Genomic DNA, 26,393 nt, shown 5'->3' with positions numbered 1-26,393 from the left:
TAATCTCCTGACTTCTCCCATTTCCTTAAAAACCTGCAGTTCATGTGTTTATTTAGTAGAAGAATGACGTGGACAAACCCAACCTAGCACCCAAACTTTCGAACACTCCCAAAACTGTCCTCACACATAACAAAGAACTCTATTCTGAATTCTCCTGTCCTGTCCCCAGATAAAATTATCTATCTGATTCATGTATCAAACATTAGTTGGTTTCTCTCTTTCTATAATGGGTGGCAACTTCAAATTTAATCCTCTGCGGATGTGACAGCATCTATTCAAAATGAAATAAAATATATACTGTACATGAGAAAAGAAGAAATAATAAAAGATCAGAGCCAACACTTGTCATTTCTGTGTGTCTTTTTTTCTTCAAAATCTTCATTCAGAGCGCTAGAATTTCTTTCAAATCCATTCTAAAATCCATTCACATAACAGCGGTTCATCTGGAAGAGCCAGTGGAATTACAATTGTGAAACATAACTCTGAATGGTTATAGTTGTATAATATTACTGTACCAAGTTACACAAGTTCAATTTGTATCTAATTGTGTTCTGCACTGAACTGCTCCATCATCAAATGCTTCCAAGGAACATGTTACAAATTGTTTAATTTATCTTTGTCATAACACACAATGCAGTATTTACATTAATCTTGTATTCTGTACTAGAGAAGCCTTGGAAAAAATCACTCGATATTACAGCAAACAAAACAAAGCTACTCTAATCATAATATGAGAAAACAAAACATAGCTTTTGTTTAAATTAGAGGGTTATTCTATGCATGCTACAAACAGACAACATACACAAATGTAATCCACCATTACAAAACAGCAATAATGACGACAGCACCATTACTCTATCATATTATAAAATTAAGAAAAAAAAGTGAATTTGCTGAAATTTTCAGTTTACTTTAGGAATTATCATGAATATTTCATTCATAAAAAGACAATCTCAGGTGCAGACCAAAGACATGCTTGATTTTTGTCAACTTATGTAACGAAGCTAATCAAATTTAGTATTTGACTTTCGATATTATAATCAGAAGCTTCTGATCTATATTACTCATCATCTCAGTTGCTACCACTAGTAGCAACTAGTAGCAAAAATTACCCAGAAAACAAAAAAAACTAGATCAGAAATAGAATTTTAATTGGGCAGTTCAGAGAAAGACCTATGCAATCCACAAAAGGGAATAGTTTTAGGGAATTTAAGAATTCCCTTCAATGAACTAAGAGTCAAGACTTTCAAACAGTCAAGCGAAGTCCATTTGACTTGCCAGAAATCCTCTAACACAAAATGAGTTAAAAAACTTATTTTAAAACAGAACTGTTGAAGTTTAACAGGCATGAAAACATAACATTCCTCCCCTCAAGTACAAAAGCATCAAAAAGAATGACTGTTTTCACAGACAAACAGAACAGAATGCCTCAACACCCCTCTTTTACCCGCAACATCAGCATACAGCATCTTGATTCAGCTGAAGCATAAATAATGCGGAGAGTTCAATGTGGAGAGCTGCCAGGCATGGCCTTCTCCTGTAGTTAACAGGGGACTCGCATTTCCCTGTCAGCACCTGGTATGCCTGCAGAACCTGTGTGGGTGGGAAGTTCCACCAGTGTGTAACACAGCTGGTTTCTACAGACACCACTCCGCAGCAGATGGGTGCCAACAACACATCCTGCAGAGAGATTTCATGGGTTACCACACAGACAGCCTGAATTTCATTTCCCCCTCCATCTGCTCATTAGCCAACTGTATTCAGTGCCATAAGGATTGTCTTCCTAGCTGACACAACTCCCTTGGATATCTTAATGGTTCATCAACTTTTAAAATGGCTAATCAGGAGCAGGATTAATATGCTACCTGAAACTGCACTGTTTCCAGGATGTACACAAGAAAAAAAAATCTTTACTGTGAGAAAAGCTAAACAATGGAAAGGATGCCCAGTTATATTGCCTGGGTTTGTAATATCTCCCTTCTTGGAAATACTCAAGACAGCTTCATAGCAGAATGGAATAAATTGAAAGCCCTGTTTTCAACAGATTACTACAATCTCTATGGATGTCTTCCAACCCAGAATCATCATCAATACTGTGCTGCTAGCATAACCTCCTCAAGACACCATTCCTGTGGGTAGACTCCAGTTCGTTAACCAGTTCCATGTGCATGAATGTTTGCTTTTTTTTTTGGTGGCACTCTGATGCCTTGAGAAGACAACATGCTGTTTGGGCAGGAATCTGCCATCCCCAAACTGTCAGGTCTCCAGATACAATGGGTTGCTTTGGATCCAGATGTTTCAAGCTGAGAGCTCAAACCTGGAAATATCAGATACAGCTGAGAGATTTGAACTGGGAGATTTGATAGGCAAACTCACATCTACAACCATCACTTGCAGCTCTCCTTCAACAGAAAACAGCCACAGTGATGAAAGATGGAGTACATAAGGAAGAGGCCTTTATCAGAAGGAGGATTTTATCATTTGTTAATTAGCATTACTAAAAGCTGATGAAGCCATTTTATTCTACAAAGACCAGGAAAAGCTTATGGAAATAGTGCAGCCAAAAGAAAGCAATATTTTAAAAACTCTCATTAGTGATGGTGAACACAATACACAAAACATATTTTCCTTGAGGTTACTACCTTAAAAAACCCATGTAATTTTTGTGTTTTTTTCATGAAAATATAGCTTTCAAAAATGTTTTTATTCACTTGCAGAGAGATTTGGATGCCATTATAATTTTTCTTCTTGATGATCTTTTTATATAGGTAAGGCCTCTTATTTATGTAACATCACTGAAAAATTTCATTCATCTCATCAGGCTATATATTAAAAAAGTATTTTAAAAATACATTATGAAAGAAATATTTTATATTTTTTCTTATCAGCTTCAAGGTTAGATAATGATCTCTAATGATTCACTAAATACACTGGACATGCTTATCCATGCCCCCAAAATAATTTTCAACAAAAAACTTCTATGACCCACTGACTGGTTAGAGAAATTATTTTTATTTTTGAAATACTGCCTATGTAAGCTTAGTAAGTAATTTTAAATGCTTTTTATTTTCTTGTAATCAAAAGTACAAATTGTGCAAAAAGCCCCACTGTGTAATATGAGTCATTACTTCCCTGCAATAAAAACTCCATCAAAACCAGGAGCAAGTAACCATAGAGACAGGTGTGTGTATTTTAGTGCAGCAGGCTCTACCCTGCCCCCAGGCAGTAACAATGAACTAACAGCATGCTGTGGGCAATTTCCTATGTGTTTTTTCTCCTGATAATCAGTTTTAATTTTTTAAATTTCCTGTGATTGAAAACAGCATCAGAGCATTCGGCTAGCAACAGGATCCCAATAGGCTGGAAAGCAATGTCCTTGCAATGGATATGTGCTTAGCAGAACTGCAACAAACATAGGACTGAAAGGCTTATTCTAGTAATGAATATCAATACTGTTATGAAATTTGAAGCCTATTGATCATAGCTGCCACAGATGTTTAACTGGATATTCCAGTATTTAAGTTTTAAGACAATTTGCTGTAAAATACATTCTCCCAGCGTAGAGTATCACGAGACCTGCACTAAACATTTAGAATTCTAGTAGCCTTATACAAAGGACAGAATTCTAATCCTTCATATCGATATGTAAAATAATTTATTGTAAGGACAAACAATTTTCACTTCATAATCCGTAGGCATAATCAAAACTCAAAATTAAAGTTAATGGAACTTTGCTTCATGTTTTCTTCATGAACTTTTTTGTAACCAGTGGCAAGTAATAGTCTCTATTTTTTTTCCCTCCACAGCATTACACAATCTTCAATCACAGAATCTTAAAATTGTCTCATACCCACCACTGATTCTGCTGGCTACTTTCCTGCCTTCCATGTTGAGGATCTCAATCCTGTCTGTGACTTGCACACCCAGCTTGCACACCCAGCTGAGTACGGACCACCAGGCACCACAAGCCATCTGTGCACACTGACATGGGAGAACAGGAGCCACATATTCTGTTCTCCTACCTGACCTTCGAAAACAACTTCCCAATCCTTAATTAATTTCATGCCGCAGAGTAACCAACTTATCTAAAGCCAGAGAGTGCAGGCATTTTGGAATTTCCATCTTCTGTGTTCAGAGTGTAGCACAGGACAAACTGACCTGATCAAGTTGCTGAAAGCTACTGAATGATCTGACAGGGTTTCACTGAAAATAAATTTGTATCACCAATGACTCATCAGAAGGACTAGACTGATTTTGTAATTTCTCCACTCTCATTAGCTGAAGGTAGAATGCTTAATGTTAAAAATACTAAAAAGAAGGCTAAAAAAAAAAGATATTTGCAGTAAGTTAAACAACAATTTGTTAATCTATGAGTCAAGATGAACTTCTAGATGAGGATTATTATGGAACAAAATCATTTAAGCACAACTGAGCTAATGCCACAGTTAAAAACTAAGCTGGCAACCAGCTACGGGTATATTTTCTATGATCAATTAAAAAAACCAAAAACTCTAATGAATTAGTTTAACCACTCATTGCAAGATGCCTAAAGATTAAGTGATATCGCCCAGACTCATTACTTGAAGCTTCCCTTATGATCAACAAACAGGCCAGCTGAACTAACTTTTGGAAGAGCCTCTATTAGACACAATGTAAACAGCTAATTACAGATAACTACAGACCCACAAGTTAGTTCTGATGAGTTCTACTAAAACTGTTTCTATTTTAAATCCTAAAACTAAGAAGCAAAAACATATTTAATGCAAGCAAAAAATGACTGAAAAAAAAAGGAGGCAATATGCAACTAGAAAGCATGGCAGAGACTAATTAAATGATTGCAACCAGAGTAGTCATCACAAGGCAGAAGTTCCTGCTCCACCTCCAGCTGCCTGTATTGTAGGAGCACAGCCCCATTTAGCTGCGGAGAACTGAGCATAGCAGCAAGTTCATGCTGCTCAGACAAGCCTTCAGCCAGCTCTGTCCTCACCTTTCTCACCCAGAGCACACAGATAGCAGCTACAGCAACCAAAGCACCTGTCAGAAAAACGGTGATGATAATGGGTTGCCTGTATAGCACTAACACTGCCCAGTAACACCTGACATGCTGAAAGCCATTGATTTCAGGTAACGAAGGAACCAGGCCAGCAGTATTTAATAGAAACAGCTCCTTGTCTGTCTGTTATGGGGGCTGGGGGACAGATTAAGCTTTATTTCAGCTCCTGTATGACTTCAGACTTGGAGGAATACTGAAGTCACTGAATAACAATTTGTGCTACTGAAGAAAGTCCAACACTTCCAGTCACAACTCCTTTAGTTTGTACAAAAGTTTGCTGTGAATATAGCTGATTTAACAACAGTAGAAATGTCAAGGCTATTACCTCTGGCTTCCTGTAATTTCCTTTGTTAGCTGACGTATGGAAAGAAAAACATTTCTATTAAATCCCATAAAAGACATTTCTAATTTTTGCCATAATAATACCAAAATAAGGGTCAACTAGACTTTTTCTAACAGACAGAGGAGGGAATACTCACACCTTTTATTTGAGAGAGTTGCTTCGGTATCAGAGCAATAAGATGAACCATGCCTCCATTTCACATGATCTAGGTGTAATACCATCGTGACCGTGATTAGAAGTTGCAATCAGAATGTTTACAGGGTGAAACCAATTTCATTCATCTCTTCTTCTTTAGAGACAGAATTTTCAGCTGAGACATAGATGTGAATTCTTTTGCAATCTAGTCATAGTTTCTGCAGCTCCTTGGACTTTGGCACATTTTTCTCATTGGTTATTTTAAATGCTACCAGGGCAATTGTGTCTAATGCAAGTAGTTTACTTGGACTGTTTCTCCTAATACAAAGTCTGAAAGTAAAAACTTATAAAACAATGTCTTTAAAGTAAGGTATCCTCACTTTGCTCATATGATTTTCAGAAGACAGATTATTAGAAAGTATGACTTAATTTTGTATCACACTGTTGAAAAGAAAAGCTTAGTCTTTCCATCAGAAGTTAGTCTCCCTGCCTTTCCTGACAGAAAATGAATTCTTCTAGAGGCTGGTTGATAACAAAGCCATCACTGCCTGCTGTACTGTCATAAAAGATATCCCTGACTTCTGCTAAATCTTTGATATTACATAGCACCATGCAGCCAGCTTAGTACCACAGGATTTTTGTTTCAGGGGACTGTGATTTAGCCCGTATCTGCTGAGCAGATGTATCTAAGTATAGCTGTGAAAGATGACCTAAGTTAATGTATTTCCATCTTCTTTGTGAGAGGATCAAAAATATAATGAAATTAAGTAACCTCTTGAAACACGTCAGAATTCTTCAGTGAACTGAATGAATGATGAGATTGAACATCGTGTAAGGACTGGGAGACTTTTTACATTCGTGATAGTGATACCTACTGTTTGTATTCTGCTGAAACCAGTGATTAAAATAGAAACGTGAATTCCCTCAATCAAAACATCCTATTACTAAAATTCACAGTAAGCTGGTTTTGTTAAATTCCTAGTCTTTTCCCACATACCACATCAGATAACAATTTTTAATTTCTGAAATATTAGGCCTTTTTAAGACATACTGCAGTTAAGTAGCCACCTGCTAGCATGCTTCAAATGCTATTCCTACAGAAATATTGGCATGAGTAATCCAGATAAACCACTAATTTATGTACCACATTTTCTTTTATACCTACTTAATAATTTACTTGACAGTGATAAATACCTAACTTTTAATGTCAGTTGGAGATCAGATAGTATTCTTGAAAGTTATTCTTCAATTTCAAATCTATTTCAAATATGTTTAATACTGTGTGCACACTATTTTTTCTGAGCTATTTCACATTATTTCACAGTGAGTTGTAACACAGGCCAACATTCTTCAGTTCAAAATATTATTTAGAATTTAAGTGTCAAATTATACTGTAAGAAACAGACTTGGTCTAATTCTCCATCTCATAGAACTTTACAAGTCATTACAAGATGGTTTTAATGTTCGTACATACATTTTTATATAATGTAGACAGCCAACATTGCACAAACGGTCCTAGAATTTTATATTTTAGAAGACCTCAGGCAGTAAGAAATTGTAGCCTGCACTACATTTTTCAGAGATGAGTTTCTAGGGTATAAATGTTATTAGCATTTGTTTAAAATTATGAGAAGTAACAATAGCCTATAATATAAAAACTATTATACTAGTATCATGTCATAGGCTCTGCAGTCTTTTCTTCCCAGATAGTGCCTATACACATAATATAATCTGACTGCACATTTATCCCCATTTCAATAGGTCCAGAAGAGCCATTTCAGCATAACAAACACCTACTAGAAGCCAACAGCGTAATCAGTAAATATCAGTTTGGTCAGTGCCTTTGTAATTCATAAAGTCCTCTGACTGAATCAATTGCCTTGTCAAATGTGGCAAGCAACAACTATTACTTACAAGGTACAAGTGGCTCAAATTTTAAATAGACTCAATTAGCAAGAATAATTATTCAGGAAGAAACATGAGCACTAGAAGATACAACGCCATGGCAACATTTCAGTTTAACTTCCCTTCTGAGGTAACAAAGCACTTGGATGAATGCATCACTTTATTTTGTCACTTACTTCACACAGGGAAAAGAGAATCTTTTTACAGAAAAAAGTCTAGAATTTTCAGAAACTACCTTTTCTAAACCCCTTGGGAACAAGAGGATGTAAATTTATGATTTGTCCTCAGAAGGTGTTAAGTAGACATGACTTAACATTTTAAAAAATCTTAGCTCAGCTATACTTATACCGTTATAAATTGAGTATTAAGTGGATAGTGCCTATCTTTTCCATAAATTAGATTTCTCTCTGGACCAAAATTTTGCATTAATCAATGTTGAAAAGTTTGTTAGCACTTCTAATCCAAAGGCTCTACAGAATTACTGATTGATGGTAAAGTTCAGTAGAATCATACAGCAATATATTAATTGATCCCGTGTTCCCTAAAAGTTTTGAATGCACTTAAATCAGGACCATAACTTACAGGCATTTTCTCTTCAATAAAGATGTTTTATATACAATACCTTTAACATATGTTAATAGGCTTCTTAACAGTGTTGTATTTTACTTCGATTGCCACTGTGTCCATAGATAATTATGTTCTTGGTGGAGTTATAGAAAGAATAATGGAAGCAATATTTTCCTTAGAATCAATAATCCAAAGAGCAAATAAAATAATTCACTAACAGTTGATTATTTATTGATTAACATTCAAAGAAACATGTAGATAGCATACTTCTTAACCTCTAGTTTAAAGGATCACACAAATTAATTACAATCCTATTCTAACATTGTTTTATGAAGATTACACTATATAATACAAGTTCACATAGTTCAGCTACAATTCATCCTAAACACATCAGTAGTGCAGCCAGCAGGCCCAGTGAAATAACCTGTTCCCTTTAATCAGCACTTGTGGGACCACATCCACACCTCGTTTTGAGCTGAGTTGAGGTTGGAGCTCCCCAGTACAAGAAAGACACAGACATAATGGAGCTAGTCTAGCAGAGGACCACTGAAAAGGGCAGGAAGTCAGGATGAATGACATGGATCTGTTGAGCTTTCAGAAGAGAAGGTGAAGGGGAGAGCTTCCTGATGTCTGCAACTGTCTCATCAGAGGATACAGAGAGGATGGAGTGAAACTCTTGGAGGTCCACAGCGATGACACAAGATACAATGCACACAAGATGGAACATAGAAATTCTGCTTAAGTACTAGGGAAACATATTTTTTGCCTGAGCTTGATCAAATCCTGTAGCAGGCTTCCTAGAGAGCTTGTGGAATCTCTATCCATAGAGGAGTCAACAGTTCGTGTGGACACAACTGTGGACAGCTTCATCTAACAGGATCTGCCCTGGGCAGTTGGCTGAACCACATGACTTCTGAAAGTCCCTTCCAACCTTAACTATTCTACAACAAACCATAAATAGCATCAAAGAAAGTAATTCATTCAAATATAACTGCATTCAGTGATGAATGCTAAAGACATTAATCATAAGCAAATACTCATTTGTTAAAATAACTATAAATGCAGTAAGAATAAATGCAGTCAGTTTCTACTTTATCTTTTCACAACACTGGTTATGCATGATCTATTTTACCATACTTTTATCCCATAAAGGAAGACTAAAATATCAGTGTGTAAAATCAAGTAATTTGCATCCTCATTTATACATGTATAACATGAGTCAGGACAGTGGAACAAACTCCAGACAGCTACTCATTCTCCGAGGACAAACTCATCAGATATGCTTCAAAGATAAGTTCATAATATCCACAAAAACAACAATTTAAACAATCCAGTGAGAAAAAGTTAGAATATACATCAGTATGTATATCAGTATTCGTTGCCCCTAGGTGTTGACTGTGAGTGAAGCTGATATTTCCATGCACAAAGGCTGAGAAAACAAGCTCTGTAGAAAAGTCATGCTGTTGATCATTCATCTCTTTCTTTCTGCTATAATATTTACATACCTGTTTCTTTACAAAGTCCACACTGGCTATAATAATAACTCATTAACTCTGCGCTGCTCAAATGCTCACATTGGTCACTAATTCCCCATAATGTTTTGAGGACTAATTGTCCTCATAACAACCTGTCTAATGGATATTTCTGAATAAGCAAGCATAGCTTGCAGCCAGAAATACCATTTCACAAAGGATTACTTTGGCTTTACATAACATGAGAGTATTTTATCAGAATCATCTTATTTCAGTTACTTCCTAAATACTAATATTAATAATGCTCCAACTTTTACTATTAAAATTCATTACATATGGTGGCATAATAGCTTAGTTTGGCAGCAAACAAAAAGTGCTACCCACAAACTCAGAACAAAATGAAGGGCTAAGTAGAACTTGCCTCTGGAGTCACCAGACCTTTCAGCAGTGAAAGGAAGAATAACGCAGTGATAATCTGCTCTCTGCAGTAGTGACAAGATTGTATTGTTAACAAGCACAACAGATGTATTTTACTATATATAAGACAAACTTGTATTTTTTTTTTTTACTGAAGACTAGAAACGATCAATAAAATAATGCTAAAAATTGATGGCTACTGAAAAATTCTGCAGGTTAATGTTCTCCCACATCATAACTACCAATATAAGCTTAGTCCAGCAACAACAGTAAATATATGATAACAGAATCATTTGTTTACCAGTGTGCATTCTATTAAGGAAAAAAAATACAGTAAAGCAAGATTATGTTTTCATTCAGCTCACAGTAGGACATAATGCTCTTTTTTACTTAAATAAGTAATCGTGCAACAAAATATCCAGTCTTGTGAAAAGGCAATCCAAGTTCTATATCAATATATGCATCTCCAGACATTTACAAAAGATTATTGCTAATGCACATGCAACTTATTTTGCTCTTCATTCTTTAAATTAATACAATGAAACTATCTATTTCTTAGTAGTAAACTATTATTATAAATGTTGGTATTAAATTTAGGTGGAGATTAACTATGCAGTAAAATCACATATTTCTCAATCTGTCTTTTTATATGCCATGGTGTCACTTGCAGCTAAGAACACTCATAGGAAAGGAACTGAGAAGTTATGAAAGAAAGATCAGATGTCAGTGGTATGTATCCATCTCAATTTCCTTGAGCATATACAGGTTAATTTTCAAATACTTACCTTAACTATGCCACGGATATGCATTTTTGCTATCATCTCTGCAGTGTAAAGAAACATCAGTAGAGTGTCAAGCGCAAATGTCACATACTGGAGAGGAGGATAATGCTCAAAAGTCTTTGGAGTGTTCATACAAACAGAAATAACACTGATGATGGCACAGATTCGTAATAAAGAGTGTACCCACTGGAAAAGAAAAAAAAGACATCACAAGGTTGCTTTAATGTTTAAAACCAGCTCAAGTTGTACCTCTCTAAGTTGTACTGACACGTCTTCTAAACACACACTTGTGGTTTTCTTTTACATCATGATACATGTACTAAGGTCCTAATCTCAAAAGTGAGCAGTCTTGACTTTTTGAAATATACAAAACAAGTTGTTAATTGGTTGTGTAATTCATAAACTAAGTATTAAGAGCCAGGCTACTGAGAATAAAGATTCTACCCTTTCTACTTCTGCAATCCTATTCATTTTCAAATGACAACTTGGCACACTTCATATACCGACAACATGTGATATTATTAGATGTTATAAATTGGGTGAATACATTAAATAAAAATATCTGTGGAAAAATTTAATTTCACATTTAGGTGAATTGACTTTTTTTTTTTAGATGAATTGATTTTATTTCAGTTCATAATTCCATAAATGAACTAAGAGGCATAGAGATTAAAATCATCAGAATAAATATAGAAAAAGAATGTCATAGAAAACAACTTCTTCTATAACAGGATATACCTTTGTTCAAAACAAGCTTTGCTTCTGTAAGAGAATAGTTCATTTCTAAAACTACTTAGGTCTTTATCTCAAAACAGTCAGTATTAAGGCTGTATTCAGTGCCAACCACACTGAATGTCTAATGTCTCAGCAAAATGTATCACTATAGGGGTTTAGCGTTGGACTTTATTTTTCTGCTTTTAAATCAAAACATTGCTGAAGCATCTTGAAGCCAGACAAGTGTAATGAATCAGAGTTGGTAGGGTCAAATCTTTCAGAAAAAAAAAATTAAAAAGGACATTTCAGCAAGCAAAAAATTATCCAAACAAAAAAAACCCTGAGTGAATTTACACCAACTTGCAGAAAAAAATTATACAGTCATTTACAACAGTTGACATCTTCTTATATCAAGAAATGGCCAGAATATTTACTTCATTTAATGCTCACCTAAATGTAATCACATTTGACCTGAATTGAATACCTCTATTTTTTGTATATTCTAGGCCCAAAATAATAATCCGAAAGTGGAAGGCATCTGATGCATTGTCTCATGTCACTTTTATACAAACCTTGTTTTAAACCTTGTATGAACTGAAAAGAAATAACATAAACTGTAAATTTTGGCTTATATATAAGCTTCTTGTCTGTCTTAGTAGAGGTTTAATACTGTATACTGAGCAATAAGCATCTTGTTTAGCAGTATGGCAAGGAAAAAGCTGAATACTGTGCACTGAGAAACACATATAAATAACTCTGCATATATTCCTGCAATAACATTTTGAGCTAACTACAAAATTAAATGTGAACATGGTTTTTTAAATTATTTACCATGAATAGTTAATATATGGGTTTTGTAAATAATTTACGTGTTAAGAGTTGGGAACAAAGCACTATGGATCTGGGATCCATAATGCAATGGACATGATAGTTTCATTAAATGAAATCATACCAACAATAGGTATTTATTTTAGGATATTTCACTTTCTACTGTCACAAAATAAAATTTTCTATTTTCCTTTATGAGGAGCACAAAAATACCTTCTCTACAAAAACATGAATCATTCAAAAAACATAGGAATCCCAGAAGCACACTGACTGCTGAAGTGATGTAATAATAACAAACATATTTATGTGGCAAAGGCATTTTCTTAATCCTGTGCATTCTGCTAATAGTTTTGTTCCTAATGAAACAATCTCTTGTTTCAAGTCACCAGACAATACTACACTTGTCGTGTACAATACTACACCTGTCATGTAGGGCACATCGTAGGTCAACTCATGCTAGAAAAATATGAGCTGTACTTGAAAATAAACAGTCTAAATACACTTCTATATTCATGAGAGATGTAAAAAAAAAAAGATTTGGAAGTCAAAACTATCAACTGCTGGCTACCATTTCAACAATGAAATGCTCTTTTCAACATTCTCTTCAAAAGCTCATTTTGCAAACTTCACTTCTACTTATAATAAGTATGTAGGAAACAGAGACGTTGAAAAGATGGCTGTATAAAATAGCAATCAGTAGATCACAGAATCTCAGGATCGTAGAGGTTGGAAGGGAGCACCAAGTTCAAACCCCCTGCAAATCAGGCTCCCTACATCAGGCTGCACAGATCCAAGAGGATCTTGAATATCTCCAGAGAAGGAGAATCCACAACCTCCCTGGGTAGCCTTCCAGTGCTCTGTCACCCTGTGTGAAGAAGCTCTTTAGCATATTTGTGCTGGACTTCCTATGTTCCAGTTTATGGCCATTTCCCCTTGTCCTGTCCCCACATACCACTGAAAAGAAATTGGCCCTGTCCCTTTGCCTCCCACACTTAAGATATTTATAAACATTAATAAGATCCCCTCTCAGTCTTCTTTTCTCAAGGCTGAACAGACCCAGGTCGACGGACCTTGGCAAATGTTATTTGATCATCCCCATCACCTCTGTGTGGAAAACCAGCCTTTTGATTTAGTTTCTGAGTTTTTGAAAAAAAAAAAAGAAAAAGAAAAAAAAAAAAAGAACTTGCAGATTAGCAATGATAGCTAAATAACTGTTTCTGACTACTACTTCAGAACTTTTTTTAGAAGTCATATTTCAACAATATAAGTTGCATTTAACTTACAATTAATAACTATGGAAAAAGATACCTACTGGCTTGTTAATCCACAGAATATCTGCATTGTCTGACAAAGATTCATCGGGACCAAAATCTGTAACAGGCTGGGCTTCCACCCGTGAACTTTGTTTCCTTTTTAGCATCCTGAAGTTAACTTTTGTTATCTATGATCATGAAATAACCTTGGGGAGAAAAAGAGAGAAAAGACATTAATTCACCAAAACTATTTTATAATGCCCTTTTGAACAGTTTTATAACTAATCTAAAGCATGTTCACAGAATCACAGAATCACAGAATCACAGAGGTTGGAAGAGATCTCAAGGGATCATCGAGTCCAACCTCTCTGCTAAAGCAGGTACCATACAATAGGTCACACAGGTAGGTGGCCACACAGGTCTTGAATATCTCCATAGAAGGATACTCCACAACCTCTCTGAGCAACCTGCTCCAGTGTTTCTTTACCTTTACTGTAATGAAATTCTTCCACATGTTAGCAAGGAACTTCCTATGTTCAGATTTTAGGCCATTACTTCTTCTCCTATCGCTACATACCACCAAGAAAAGCCTGGCCTCATCGATTTGCCTCCCACCTCCATTTAGTTATTTATAAAGATTTATCAGACCCCCTCTCAGTTTTCTTTTCCCCAGGCTGAACAGACCCAGATTACCCAACCTTTTCTCATAGGAGATGCTGCAGGTTGCAATTATCTCTGTGACCCTCCACTGAACTCCCTCAACTTCCCTGCTGTTTTTGAACTGGGGAGCTCAGAACTGGATACAGTAGTGGCCTCATCAGGGCAGGGTAGAGGGGGAGAATCATCTCCCTAGACCTGCTGGGCGCACTCTTTTTATTACATCCCAGGGGATAACACTGGTCTCCTAGGCCACAAGGGCACACTGCTGGCTCATGGACCACCTGTTGCCCACCAGGGCCCCTAGGTCCTCTGCAGAGTTCATCTCCAGCAGGTCATCGAATCATAGAATCATAGAATCACCAAGGTTGGAAAAGACCTAAAAGATCATCCAGTCCAACCGTTCACCTATTACCAATAGGTCCCACTAAACCATGTCCCTCAACACAATATCCAGCCTTTCCTTGAACACCCCCAGGCTTGGTGACTCCACCACCTCCCTGTCAGTCCATTCCAGTGTCATCCCCTAACCTGTTCTGATGCATGGGGTTATTTCTTCCCGGGTGAAAGACTCTATACTTGTTCTTATTAAACCTCATCAGATTCCTCTCTGTCCAGCTCTCCAATCTGTCCAGGTCTTGTTGAATGGTAACACAGCCTTCAGGTGTGTTGGCCAATCCTCCCAGCTTTGTATCAACAAACTTGCTGAGGGTGCATTGAAGGGTATCCTTTCAATCAGGTCACTGATGAGTATGTTGAACAAGACTGGACCCAGAACCACCCCCTGTCGAAAACCACTAGTTACAGGCCTCCAACTGGACTCTGCACTGCTGATGACAACTCTCTGCTCTGATCTCGGCGAGTCAGTCAGTTCATAACCCACCTCACTCATCTATCCCACATTTTCTAAGGTTCATAACAAGGATGTTGAGAGGTTTTGGTTTCATGCCAAACAGATTTTGCATTTATTAACAGGATCTTCTTTTTAATAAAAAGCTTTGCCTATATAAATCAGTGACATGGCTCTCAGTTTATGCCAATTTACTTGAAAGTATGCAGCTCAAACAATTACCAGAAACCTAGCAGCACTGGCAGAAAATTCAGATCAGTATGTGAAGGCAGCTATTACTGTGAACTTAAATCCAAAGTAATCATTGGATGGATTTAACCTGAAGCCATTTAATTTTATGGTGACACTTTCATTTATTATACTAGGCTAAGATAAAGCCCAATAAGCCGAAGGCAAACAGGAGATCTTAAGTAGCAAACAGATGTTATTGTTCTTTACTGAAATCAAAAGAGTCTTTTTGCTATGTACTTCTGCTATTAGCATGCATTTTTCTAATACTTTAATGTTAGTAATGCTAGTAAGCTAACAATGGGAGAGTTGGCTGTCTCTGGGACTTATGTTGATACATGGGAGCATAGCAAAACGTGCTGTTTCCACAAGATTAGGCAGAGTTTGGACATTCCTGCTGGGGTGGCACGGAGTCTGAGCCTTCTGCAGACCTCAGCAATGCAAGCAGCAACCACTACACACCACAAGTGCAGAAAGAAAACCTAGATATTAGAATCAGCTTTCCCCCAGACACCAAGCATCCCTGCATGTGAATAAACACAAAGAGACTATGATGCATTCTCCTAAGAAATCACAGCCTACTCAGAAGGGAGTACATGGCTTGCACAAGAACTGTCATGCGTGAAATCCAGTCCCTTAGGCGTTGTTTTTCAGGAAGGTGAAGGGGAAGGAGAAAGCAAGATCTTCAGCCTTGTTATAGACTTTTACCCCAGGCAAAATCTGGCTTGTACATGAGTGACATTACACTTCCAAAAAGATTGTCAGCATTATCTAATACAAAATACATGAAAGCTATAAGCTGTCCATCAAATATCACAAGGTATGGTGATGACTGCAGCAGAAATGCCAAAGAAACTGTCCTTGATTAGCTGGAAGAAGTAGTGAGTTCAACACTACAGAAGTGCTCATGTTGTTGGCCTCAACTGGCCTTTTCACCACACAGGTTGCTGCTCCTCATCCACATGGTTCCCATATACCCCCAGCTGACCCTTCTTTTCACTAATGTGGCAAGCATCACCAAATCATGTTCTTCCAGCTCCCTCTGAGTCTATTCCACTCTATTTTTTCCTGTTTCAGGTTTGCTCCATTCTCAGAAGAGTGCTTTGTGCTTTTTCCAGTTATGTCTCTACATATGTAAAAGTCCTTTTTATAGGTTTGTGGATTACTCTCCTTCATAGCTGTTAGTAAACTAAAACTCCTGATCACGACAACTCTATGATCAGCATAATCAGCCTACATGCATCTTTCTCATATTTGCTGTCTAACACTTAAAAACCTGGACCATTAGTTAAAAGTCTAGATTACTGGTCTCAGTTTACACAGACCATAATAATGTAGATTCTCCAGCTGAAGGATCTGAAATTATACAGTTCTGGGTTGTTGGGTTTTAGTTTGTTTTGTGGTTTTGTTTTTTTTTTGCCCCCCTTTTTTTTCAATTAAGAAAAAGAAACAATGTAAAGGTATAAAATATAGGACAACTTCTGACATCTTTATTCATATTGGACAGTGAATCACAGTAACCTCACAAATGTGAAACTTACAAGCTGACAATAAATATATGCAAATATTGTAAAATGAACATGGTAGATTTATAGTCCTCCTCTAACTAGTGATGGTTGAAATACAAGCATATCCATACAAGCTGTCTGCTAATTTAGGACTTGTGCTTAAGCTTCATGTTTCCATTTCCTTCCCATAAATAATGTCACTACTTTTTTTCTCTTTACTAAATTTTCCTTCTTTCTCCTCTTTGTTTCCAAGCCTAATATAATAACTTATTTTCTCTGTTTAAACCAAGTATAGCTAAACTGCTTGAAGCCTTGGAAATGGTGTATTTTTTGAGGTCATGAAATCTTAAAATGGCTACATTTAGCACAATAATAAGTTTACTGTAATTTCTCTAAGGCTGCAGTTCTCTAGACCCTAGAAGGAGTAAATAACACTCTCTAAAATGTTTCCTGAATGTATGTTTCTTTGCAAACTTACATAAAAGTTAATCAGTGAACCGATAAAATATTAATTTTATGCTTACCATTTCTGCATTTCCCAGCATACTCTTAAGAAAACACTTGTCAGTAAATAAAGGATCAATATGATAAGTACAATCAATAAGAGAATCATGAAAGAAGTCTCAGAATTTGAATAATGAGCAATTGAGAGGACACTCCTTAAAGTGTCCATTTGGAAAGGCTCAGTTGGTTTTATGCTTTTCTCAGAATTGTTTATTTAGAAATCTGATGGGTAGGAAGATGAGCCATATCTTTCTAAAGAAATCCCTATCTACCCTTATACCTAGTGACACTTTTATTTGTTTGTCTCTTTATTGGATACATTAATTTTAGATGTGAATAATGGAATTCAGTTCACATACTTAAATGTTATAACTATAAGGGGATCAGAATTCTTCTTTTTAAGAAGTGGCCTTGAATAAGTAAACTGTCATGCATATGAATCCAACAGAGAAGAAGAAACATTTATGGAATATAAGAACATCTTGTTTTAACTCTTGGCCTGCAATCTATTTTGCACCTTTTCCTGTCAGGGGGAACTAACACAAAGATGAATGGGAGGAAAGGAGCTGTGCAGGAACTCCTTCCAGCATGCACCATGCAGTGAGCACCACACCAAGCTGTGCTAATGGGGAGGCTGCAGTTCTCCCAAACCCTGACTGCAAATCCACCCCTGCAGTTCCCACATTGATTCTGACGTACATCATTAGGTCCTTCTTTGATCACAACCTGTTATTAACATGAAAGTCCTAATAAATTCTCTAGGATATATATCTAGCTCTAGACTTTTAAAGAAATATTGGGTGCAAAGAAAAGATAGGTTTTGAGACAAGAAAATACCATGGAATTCTGGGGCTACATCCACTTCAGACTTCTTTGGAGCATTTTCTTTACAATAGTAATAAAAATCTGTAGCACAGATGCCAACCTTCTCAGGCAGGAATGAAGCCTATTTGCTTTTGAAACTCTCCTCTATTTTTAGAAAGAAAAACAAATTAAAGGAAGAGAACAAAACAGAATATGATTCACTCACTGTGCCCCTTCTGATCCACTTGGTCAGCCTGTTCTCCCTCTCTCCTCATGAACAACCTTTTACACCACCTGAGAACTAAATTTAATAGTACACTAGATTTATCAGCATTACACTTAATTTGCAGCTTCTGCTGAAATGAAACTATACTAGCACAATAATTTGTAAATTTAAAACTGTGCACACAGGTTAAGAAAAAGTTTGAAGAGGGTTTAATCCTAGTTTGTGATATCCACACTAACTGCAAGACACTTCTGCTGATGGAAATTTGCACTTCCTACAAAAATCAAAAGACAAATTAAAAAAAAGTAGCTGATCCAACCAACATCAAAACCTGAGAACTCTGTGTCTTGTTTAAAAAAAAAAAAAAAAGTCTGCTGTATATAGCATCTTCTGCTAAGCAGTTCCTGCTACAAATTTAGGGAAATGTGCTTATAAATGTTATGATAGAAAGAAACCAGTTGAAAAATGACTTCACATAAAATAAATAGAAAAATAAAGCAGATATTCCTATCTAAGATTTATGGAGAGAGTTCAAAAACCAGACAAACCCCTGGAATCAGCAATGTCTGGTTTCCAACATATTTCTGTCTCACAGTTTGTTGATTTTGTCACCTGAGAGCTTGAAGGTCCTCCCATGGCTGGCCTTTTGCAAGAACTCTCTTCAATGCAAATTCTCTCTTGTCTGAAGATGTGAGTTCCAATTCAACTCTTCCCAGAATCAGAACACACAAACAGTTCACTTAAACTTGTAATAGAATAAACATCTTTTAACTTCTTACTATCTATAGAAGATAAAATCTGCCAAATATGAAATGGACAACAGGAAGAGGACATCAAGACCCATACATATGGCATGATGATAAAACATTTTTTCCATATTATATTGAAAACAAATAAAAAATGCACAGCAAGAAGGAAGAAATTATTCTTAGCTGTACTATGCACTATATGCTTAAAGGCAAAACAGGCGTTTTCCTTCTTTCCATAGTCATCTTCTTTCCCTCCTAGCAAATTGTCCCTGTTCCTCTACTGGCTTTTCCCTCCATCCATGCATTTGGATGCATTGCAGCTGAATGTACACAATATTTCAAGATTTATTTTCATGTACCAGAACATTTGAAGTGAGAAAATTACATTCATGACAGCACAGGTGCACTTAAGTTTTGAAGGGTAAAGACAGAATTCCAAAGGATACAATCACATGACACGTGACACTATGGATGCTATTAACTATTAACTTTGAAACAACTAGTTTCAAAGAAAAGCTTATGTCCATGATTTTTATCTTTGTGTGGTATTATTATTCCATGCAATGAATTGAAAAAAAAACTGCCTCATTACTTTACATGCAGCAGACTGCTAACAGATGACAAAATTTCAGGATTCACTAAAACCAAACAGGATTAAAATATATATATATATATAATAAAGGAAGTATCTGAAAAACCACTTTCATTCACAATTTCACATCATTTAGGTACAGGTAAGAAAGAAAAGACAGCTTGAGCCTACTAATAGAACTCCAGAGCAAAACTATCAATGCTGGGGTTCAACCATCAATGAAAGTTTAACATTGGCTTAAGGCTGCCAGTGTTGCACATACAACACTTAGGCTGAAAAAAAACCAACAAAAAACAACAGGCACCCAGGCTATAGTTCTTTCCTCCTAATATCTCCTGTGTCGTTTCTGGCTGAGGACAATGCTCATACCATATTTAGTTCTTAAATTTAAGTTCTTACTTTCAGATACAGCCAAAATGATTAAGACCATTCAGCAGGAAGAATCTAATATCAAATTGCATATAAATGCAGACCTCACACGAACAAGATGTAAGCCTACCATTGCTGTTACACCATGTTAAGTGACAAGTTCCTTTCACAGGAAGCCTTCCAGCAGCAAGAAGACACAATTCTAGAGAACCTACACATATCCATCTAGACAATGACTGTCATAATTTTATATAAAAGTGTTGTGTTTTCACATTTTTCAATTAAGGAACCACATTAAATAAAAACAAAAACAAAAGTGAAGATGATATTTCAAACGCTGTGGTTGTAATGATGGCCACTGGTGGTGGTGGCACAGGAATTACGTGTAGGTATTATACCGATGGCAGTGTATTCCCTCTATGATCCACAATGTGATTTAACAACTAGATTGTTTCAAATGTTCACTTCAAGTGCAGACCACCCACCTATCACTTGCTGTCCTAAGATTAGTCTACTGCAGTCTAGTCCATATGAAAACCCTAAAAACGCCAAAGCTGATGAAGAAACTCAGAGACGAGCTGTAAAGAGTCATACTAGAAAAAAAAGATTAGAGCTATGTTCTGGGATTTGCTTTTGTGGTCTGTTTGTCTGTAGATGGAAATCACATTGTAGAACCATATGAAAGCAAGGGGACTGGTAGCAAGTCATTCTTCAAGAGGATTCAGGGAGAAAGCCATCCTTTCTAAGACAGCCCACATTTCATAATCTCATATGAATATTGCAGGAGATACATTTTACAGGATTTTAAAAGAAGGCCTTAGGGCACCCTTCCCAGTATGATGAATGGGTGGAAAGGAGTTTCTCTGTAGGCAGAAGGCTGGCATAATGCCTGCTTAAGTGATTATTTTAATGTTGCTGAGATTTTGTTGTACCACTAATTACACGCTTTGGAGCCTACAACCTTATCTACACATCTTTTCACAATTTAGACTGAAATACATTAAAATACAATAAGAAGTGATTATATTCTTTCAGCATAGTTAAAATTTTTGTTGAAGTATTTATTTAAAAAAAAACTGAATGATTTTCCCTTTCCAAATTCTTTTCAATCTTTCATTTTAGGAATTCCCAGAAAAACAGCCAACACCCATGTATTTTAAACTTGAAATTCTTAAAATAAGATCAAGACTCTTCCCTCTTCTTATCTTTTCTTTATGACAAACAGATTGACCTGTGATACTTGATCTCATTGCTGCAACAGAATTCTTGCATGTTGCAGTCACAAACTATGGAAATATATTGCCATTTTCATAAACACAGTGACTGAATGTCATGCCCCAGGAATAAAAGGGCAAAGTTGTGAAAGTTTATTTTTTTAAAAAAAATTAAATGGAAAGAAGAAACCACAACATCACAGGATAAATCAGGTTGGAAGGATTCACAGTCTCTAGTCTCTAGTCTAATCTCCTGCTCAAGAGTGGTGAAGTGTGATGCCTGACCATATTTGTACAGTCCTGAAAGCCACCAAGGATAGAGACTGCACAGTTTCTCTGGGCATCTTGTTCAACTGCTTGAGTATCCTCACAGTGGGGAAAAAGGGATGAAAGATGAAAATATCACAGATAGATCAGAGAAAATAAAGGAAGGGAAAATAAATAAACCAGAAGAAACAAGACAGTTTGAAACCACAGCCCGGAGATAGTATCTCTCAAGACAAGACTATTATCAGTATGTAACCTGACACAGGGAACTTCATACAGAGGTAAGAAAAAAGAAAAAAAGAGGACCAAAAAGGAATTAAAATGTCATTCAACCATAATGTACATATTAGGCTGATTTTGCTCTTTACTTCCAAAAATATTTCAATCTCAATACCTATGGGAAAACCATGTCGTTCACAAACCATGGAAATACTGTACTGATAATACAGTAAAAATAAGTTGATTTCACGATTGCATTATTTTACTCATAAACACATCAAAAATCTTGTTTTCAACTGCCCGAATTCCTCTATAACATTGAGGGGAATCACAAATTTCAGAAGCCACTACCAGTTGTATCTCATCATGATATACCTCCAAGAAGGCATTCTCATCCTGGAAAATCATTAACTTCCCACTTCTTCCTGAGTTTGGTTCTGTAGCCCCACATCTCCTGTAACAAAGCTTGGTACTACTTTCTTGGGAGGAAGGTTTAAGGCCTGAAAACCTACGTGATTCAAGACATGGATTGGAATGAATGCCACGCAGCTCCACATGGCGCTTATCATGACATCAGTGTCCAAAAGGAAGAAGTTAAAACAGTTTGGATATTAGAAACTGGTATTTCCAGGTGTATCTCATATGTGAATGAACTTTGGCGGACTGAACTTCAGAATAAAATAAAAAGATATAACAAACAAAATGACCATGAGTCTATACTTCAACACTGTTGATTGCTACAGCTTTAAAATTTCATTTTAAAAACAGTGCACCTAGCTGAAGCAATTAGAGAATTCCCTCAGCTGTTCATAAATGTTCCTAGATGTACACTCATGGACTTGCAGCAGGCTGATAGACCAGCTCAAAGAAGATGTTTTGTTTTTTTTTTAATCTATCCACTGGTGTTTCTTAATTTTGTGATTTACATAGCAAAAAAAAAAAAAAAAAAAAAAAAAAAAAAAAGCTAATAGGTATTATTTATTTTTTGGTTGCTTAGAGAGTTGGAGGGATATGGTGGCTGTAGAAGGAAATAAATAGAGGGAAAATGAAATGGGAAGTTGAAATGTCACATCAAAAACCGAAGACCCAAAGAGCATTTAGATGGCATTATGTCCCTGTGAATATTTTCTTGGTGAGAGACTCAGAGTGCAACAATACAGCCGAAGAAATCACAGCTAACTTAAAGGTTGATGGGTACCTAAAGGCCATTGGAAATCTCAGCTCTTCCTAGAAACGGTCAGGAGCGCTAAAACAAAAAGATGCAAACACAAAACCCCAAGGATGCCTTTCTCCACCGGAGCAATGTATACCCCAGACACCGACCACTGACTGCAGGGAGACGCGCTTCATCTCAGCCTCTCTCCATCCACCCGCACCCGGCAGCTGACGAAGACTAGCAGAGCGGGCCCCACTCGCGGGCTCGGCGCTAGCCATGCACTCAGCCAGCACAATGCCGGCATCCCTGCTCCGGCAAGCCGGGCGAGCAGCCGCCCTCCCACTCCGCCCCGGCGCTGGCCCCCTCCCACCGCGGGGCTCGGCAGGACGCGGCCCCGGCGATCCGCTGAGCCCCGGCCGGGCCTCTCGTCGCGCGTTCCACCGGCGGCCTAGGGAGCGAGGCGGCGGTCAGCGGCGCTGGATGCGCCGGGGGCCGGGGATGGAGCGGGGAGGAGCCGGGGGTCACCGTACCGAGCCAGCGCCGCACTGCGAGCCGCGCCCGATGCCTCCAACCTACCGCCAGCATCCGCCTTCATGGCGCGCTCGGGAGGGGCCAGCCCCGGCACCCGCGGGTGTGTGAGATGCTAGCGGTGTTTCGGCGGCGGAGCGGGGGGAGCGGAACGGAGCGGAGCCGGGCGGCCGCCCTCGGTCTCTCGGCAACGGCGGCGGGTGGGGCGGCCTGCGGGCACCGAGGAGAGGCCGAGGAGGGGACGGGGCCAACCCCGCGCAACATACGCACAGACAGGCAAAAAAAAAGAAAAGAAAAAGCGCAAAAATCCACCCCAGGTTCTGAATGCTCCGGGTTTAGGAGGCGCGGAGCTCAGTGCTTGGGGAACCGCAGGGTGAGCTGAGGCCGCCCGTGCCTTCACGCAGAGCCATCACGCAGCGAGGAAGCAGAACGCAGCCCTGGAAGCGCATACCGGGGTGACACATCTGGGGCAGCTGTTACTGCCGGTGCCGATCCTCGGCCCCCAGCATCAATCTGAGCCTGTACGGTGCTCTTCGGAGTGTGTGTGTGCCGGCTCATTGAGGCCCAAAATAGCTACAAGTGAATGAGTGAAGAGAGAGCTTGACATCACCTGTTGTAAAGGAATACCTCAAATAAGTACTTGGAAACCTCCTCTGTCACTGAAGTCACCGCATTCCAATCTGCATTTTTATCTTCTTCAGACAAAAAAAAAAAAAAGGAAAAAAATAAAAAAGTGAATTTCAATAAATTATACTTTGTCTTTAAATGATTCCAGTTGACAGCCTTCTGAGCCTATAAAATTAACAATATCAAAGAGATAATCCTGCAAATGCAGTTGCCGTGATAGCGCTAAAGATGTGGAATAGGATTTGAAAAATGAAACACTTAGCAAAATACCACAGAAAACAGAAGGGAAACGTATGGCACAAATTGCATGAAGTTTTGTTAGATTGTACCTATGTGACTGTTACAACAAAAAGCTAATAAGCCCGTCAGGGAGCTGGCCTGAGGTTTATGAATGCAGTTCTGTCAGTGCTTGTGTCCTGTGTTAACAGCATTAGCAATTCCAGTGAATCTGAGCACCTAATTATAGTGTTTGCAGAATTCGTGTCTCTAATAGTAAATGACCAGCTGATACAGAAAAAAAAAATGAAGATGAAAAAAGTAAGCAAATCAGTTTAGAAATAAATGTGTTTACAAGTAATACTCTTCATATTTGATCATTTTCCTCCTCGATTGTATTTTAGTAGCTGGAATAAGTTTCTAGGCAGCGTTTTATTGTTGAGGATAGCATCTCTTGAACGAGAAGTGATAGTTGCAAAGAGAAAAAATTTAAAGCTACATCTAAGCCAGCATATGCAAAGCACATGTGATTTCGTACAAGCTTTTCAGTGGATGTATGGATATAGTGGCCAGTGAAAAATGATATGTGATAGAACAATTCAGTTTTGTAGAGACCCTGGGAGGCCATCTGGTGTGGCCGATCTGCTGAACCATCTTGGCTGTCCTGCAAATGAGTCTGAGCTCTGGGGTATTCACATCTTCCTTAACTTATTTCATATTTCTGCTTTTACCTCCTATCATATTTGGTAACTGTTTGCCCTCCTTACCTCTGTGCAGCTTCTGTGAACTGCAAGCTAATAATACAGACGAGTACTTCAGCGCAGGGCTGGATTCTCTTCCATTGCCTGTCTATGAGCAAGACTTGCATCAGGTGGTGATACTGCTGGTGAAATGATTTAACCCTTGATGCTTTGATGTGCTTTCTGTGAGCAAGGGAAAAACAGTAGTGTATTTCATTTGTAGAATCATAGAATCATAGAATTGTTTGAGTTGGAAGGGTCCCTTAAAGCTCAATTAATCCAGCCCACCTTCATTGAACAGGGACATGTACAGGTAGATTAAGTTGCTCAGAGCTCCCTCCAGCCTGACCTTAAATGTCTCCATGAATCTGGCATCTATCGCCACTCTGAGAAACCTGTTCCAATTTTTCAATAACCCTATTGTAAAAAACTCTTTCCTTATACCCGGTCTAAATCTCTTTTCATTTAGTTTGGAACCATTTCTCCTATCACAGGAGTTGTGAAGAGCTGTGGAGGTAATTGAGGTCTATTATTTGTCATTTCTTGATTTGGCATTTAATCACAAATTTACACTGATAATTGCCACAGGCAGAGCAATTATGAATATTTCAGAACTTAAGTTGCGCTTATACGAGTATTAAGTGGAAAACTTAGATATTTATACAATGGCTGATATAATTTTGCAACTAGTATCAGTTGTTTTATCTTTAAGGCCATAGTTTGGCTTTATTCTGATTTGGAAAACTCCCACTGAGCAAGCCAGATAAGGACAGACAGATAAGAACTGAATTTGGGTGTTAAGTGGAACTTTACTAAAATGTAAAATAAGCTGTACCAAAGCAGACAAATAATGAACTTCTCATCTTGCCATTTTCAGTGTAAAAGATGAACAGTTAAGAAGGGAAAGCTCTAATCCTAGGCACCAATTCTTCTGTCTCCTAGAACTCAATTGCTGCTCTCTCCTTTGCTAATATATATATAAATACGTGCTTCCATAGCAGTATATGCATTTTGTGTAGTTGGGAATAGGAAGAGGCACATCATTATTGATAATGAAATCATGCACTTTTATTTTGAATGTATTTGATCTTTATTTGTACTTTTCTTGTTTTCACCATCCATATATGTCTATTAAGAAGTGAAAGAGAATGGAAAAAAAATCTAAAACATCCCATAGAGATGAAATTAATGGAAATGCTATTGTTGGAATTTGATTAACCACTTAGAAAAGAACTCACGGCTTGATCTGATTTCAGCTATTCTGTAATGAGTAAAAGAATTCATGAAATATTCATTTTGGAATGATGGTTGAGCTTTTAAAAAAGGTCATGAAACATCATTTAGAAATTCAGAATTAAACTTCAGACCTAAAGGAAGATTTAATCATTTAGGCATGGGATAGGAGTCAAAAAGTTGCTGTCTGGCCCTGAGGCATCCAAAGCCCTTAGTCATCTTAATGGCTGTGAACAC

General features: G+C 37.5%; 1 protein-coding gene across 2 annotated transcripts in view; it reads right to left on the bottom strand.

Moving 5' to 3' along the window:
* Positions 1-23,553, bottom strand: part of NALCN (sodium leak channel, non-selective) — a 212,393-nt gene extending 188,840 nt beyond the window's left edge. For both annotated transcript variants that reach the window (XM_052705813.1, XM_052705814.1), the window contains exons 1-3: positions 23,389-23,553; positions 13,529-13,675; positions 10,678-10,860 (exon numbers count right to left, since the gene is read on the bottom strand). In XM_052705813.1, coding sequence (XP_052561773.1) covers positions 10,678-10,860; positions 13,529-13,636 — 291 coding nt within the window. In that variant the 5' untranslated portion in view covers positions 13,637-13,675; positions 23,389-23,553. The remainder of the gene's footprint in view (positions 1-10,677; positions 10,861-13,528; positions 13,676-23,388) is intronic.
* Positions 23,554-26,393: the final 2,840 nt, after the last annotated feature.

This window comes from Tympanuchus pallidicinctus, unplaced genomic scaffold, assembly GCF_026119805.1.
Source record: "Tympanuchus pallidicinctus isolate F22 unplaced genomic scaffold, pur_lepc_1.0 scaffold6, whole genome shotgun sequence".
Lineage (NCBI taxonomy): Eukaryota > Metazoa > Chordata > Aves > Galliformes > Phasianidae > Tympanuchus > Tympanuchus pallidicinctus.
This window is presented reverse-complemented; position numbering and strand designations above follow the sequence as displayed.